At 43.6% G+C, this 2,077-nt stretch overlaps 1 protein-coding gene across 1 annotated transcript in view; it reads right to left on the reverse strand.

Annotated features, from left to right (window-relative positions):
• LOC100955824 (UDP-glucuronosyltransferase 1-10-like) overlaps window positions 1-1,783 on the reverse strand; it is a 12,450-nt gene extending 10,667 nt beyond the window's left edge. The window contains exon 1 of the mRNA XM_012802102.2: window positions 1-1,783. Within this exon, the coding sequence (XP_012657556.2) occupies window positions 1-104 (104 nt within the window). The 5' untranslated portion in view covers window positions 105-1,783.
• Between the last annotated feature and the right edge of the window lie 294 nt (window positions 1,784-2,077).

Below are 2,077 nucleotides of genomic sequence, written 5' to 3' on the forward strand. Positions count from 1 at the left end.
CCATCCATGGGCACCACCAGCAGCTTGCCTGCCTCGGCCAGGCCAGGTGTGAGCAGCAGACACGCACACAGGGGGAGCAGGCTGGGCAGCCCTGCAGGAGCCATCGCAGAACCACAGCCCAGAGCAATCGGGCTGCCTGAACGCTAAGCTCCAGTGACACAGCAGGAGGAAGAAGGGCAGGCACAAAACCTGCGCTCAGAAGAGGGCGTGAATACACATGTTCATAGAACAAATCACACTGCTGCCAATGATTGACTCATAAGCACAATAAAAAGTGGGCAGCTGCTGAGACACCCACTCTATGCTCTCCGGATAAGACTATCTTATTATCTTTGCCTTACAAATTTATCCTGCTTAATACTACAATGTGCTTTAGAAACTAATTATTAAGCACTGCCTTGGACTCTGACAATACAGAAAGATAAATAGGAGAGAAAATAAATACAGAAAATAAAAGAAAGCTTGTATTTTTGAAATTTTGACTCAAAGCAAAATGTGGATGTTATCTACAGACTAGAAAACACTCTAAGCCCCAAAACAAATTCTCATTCTCCTGCTCCAAGAAAAGACAGCAAGGCCCTTTGCAGTGACTCCTGACTGACCAGAAATTGACCACATGTGTTTCTGCACTGTATGGCCATTGCTACTCATCTTTCTATTTCCACACCTGTGAAGCCTATGAATTGCTAAAAAAGGGGACAACCCCTCCAACATGGACCATCCCGGGATTTCATGAAGAGTATCTGGTAGATACACTGCATGCGGGGGATAATCACCTGCCCAGAGCTGACCCAGCACTCGGCTGAGATGCCTCTCTCTGCCCTCCATGCTTCTACTTTCTAGCCAGAGGTGTGGAGAGACCTCTGCCGAGGGCTCACCCCATCACCTCAGGTGCCCTCCTTCAGGAGAATATGCATTGTTCTCCCCTATTCTGCTGAGCACTCCTTGAATTTAGGGTGGTCATCCTCACGTTTTCCCCCTCCTTCCACAGCTCCTGTGCTGTGTCTTGCACAGGAATGTGTGCTGCATTGGACTGAACTGGACTATGCAGGGTTCCCAAGTACCTTCCTGGCTGAGCCCATTGGTGTGAGTCAGGGGACACCCAGGGGAGCCCTCAGGGAGAGATTCTGCAGCAAACCTTTGAGCATCATCCTTGCTAGAACAACAGATGCCCCCCACAAGTCACCCTCTTACTGGACATTTGCTTAGTCTCTATTCACCTTGCAGCCTGAGGCGCTCTCATAGGATGGTCATGGACAAACGAAAATGGCAGTGTGTGATCTACCTTCCCTGAGGGCTCACATCAGAGCAGAAGTCAGAGAACTGGAAATAGAAATCACCAGAGGAAAGCGATGAGACAACAGTGGATTTTTTCAGAGCAATTAACTTGCTAAAGTTCTAGCCAGACTGATCAGATCACGAAAAAGAGCATGAGAGAGAGAACAAATAAATTATCAAGGAGGGGAATGAGAAAATCACAAATTCTACAGATAGCATGATAATAAGAGAATATCATGAACATATTTGTGATAAGAAATTCTACAGTGTAGACTGTACGGACAAATTCCTTAAAAGACAGAGCTACCTCAATTTACATAAAACAAATGAAAAACCCACATAAAGGTAATCCATACCTTTTTTGTGGCTTTGGGTTTGTAATTCAAACTTTCCCATAAATAATACATCAATTCCACATGACTTCTCTCCAAACAGGGAGAGAAGAAATAAAACCAATTCCTCACTATCAGTTCCATAAAATAAGAGCATAGGAAATTGTCTAATTCATTCAATCATCCAGGCATTCCCACAATATTAAAATCAGATGAAGACATTAAAAGAAAGAAAAGATATAGACCCTTGGGAACATAGATGCAAAAATTCTAAACAAAATTTAGCACATAATTCAATAGTATATAAAATATCTACAGTACATAAAGATAATACACAATAATCAAGCAGGATTAATTCAAGAAAGGAAAGCTAGATCAACATTAGAAAATCAATCAAAGTTGTCATACCAAGTTCATGGCAGCACTATTCATAACAGCCCAGACTGGAGCAGCCTCACTGTCCATCC

Source organism: Otolemur garnettii, unplaced genomic scaffold, assembly GCF_000181295.1.
Source record: "Otolemur garnettii isolate 467f Iridium unplaced genomic scaffold, OtoGar3 scaffold00013, whole genome shotgun sequence".
Lineage (NCBI taxonomy): Eukaryota > Metazoa > Chordata > Mammalia > Primates > Galagidae > Otolemur > Otolemur garnettii.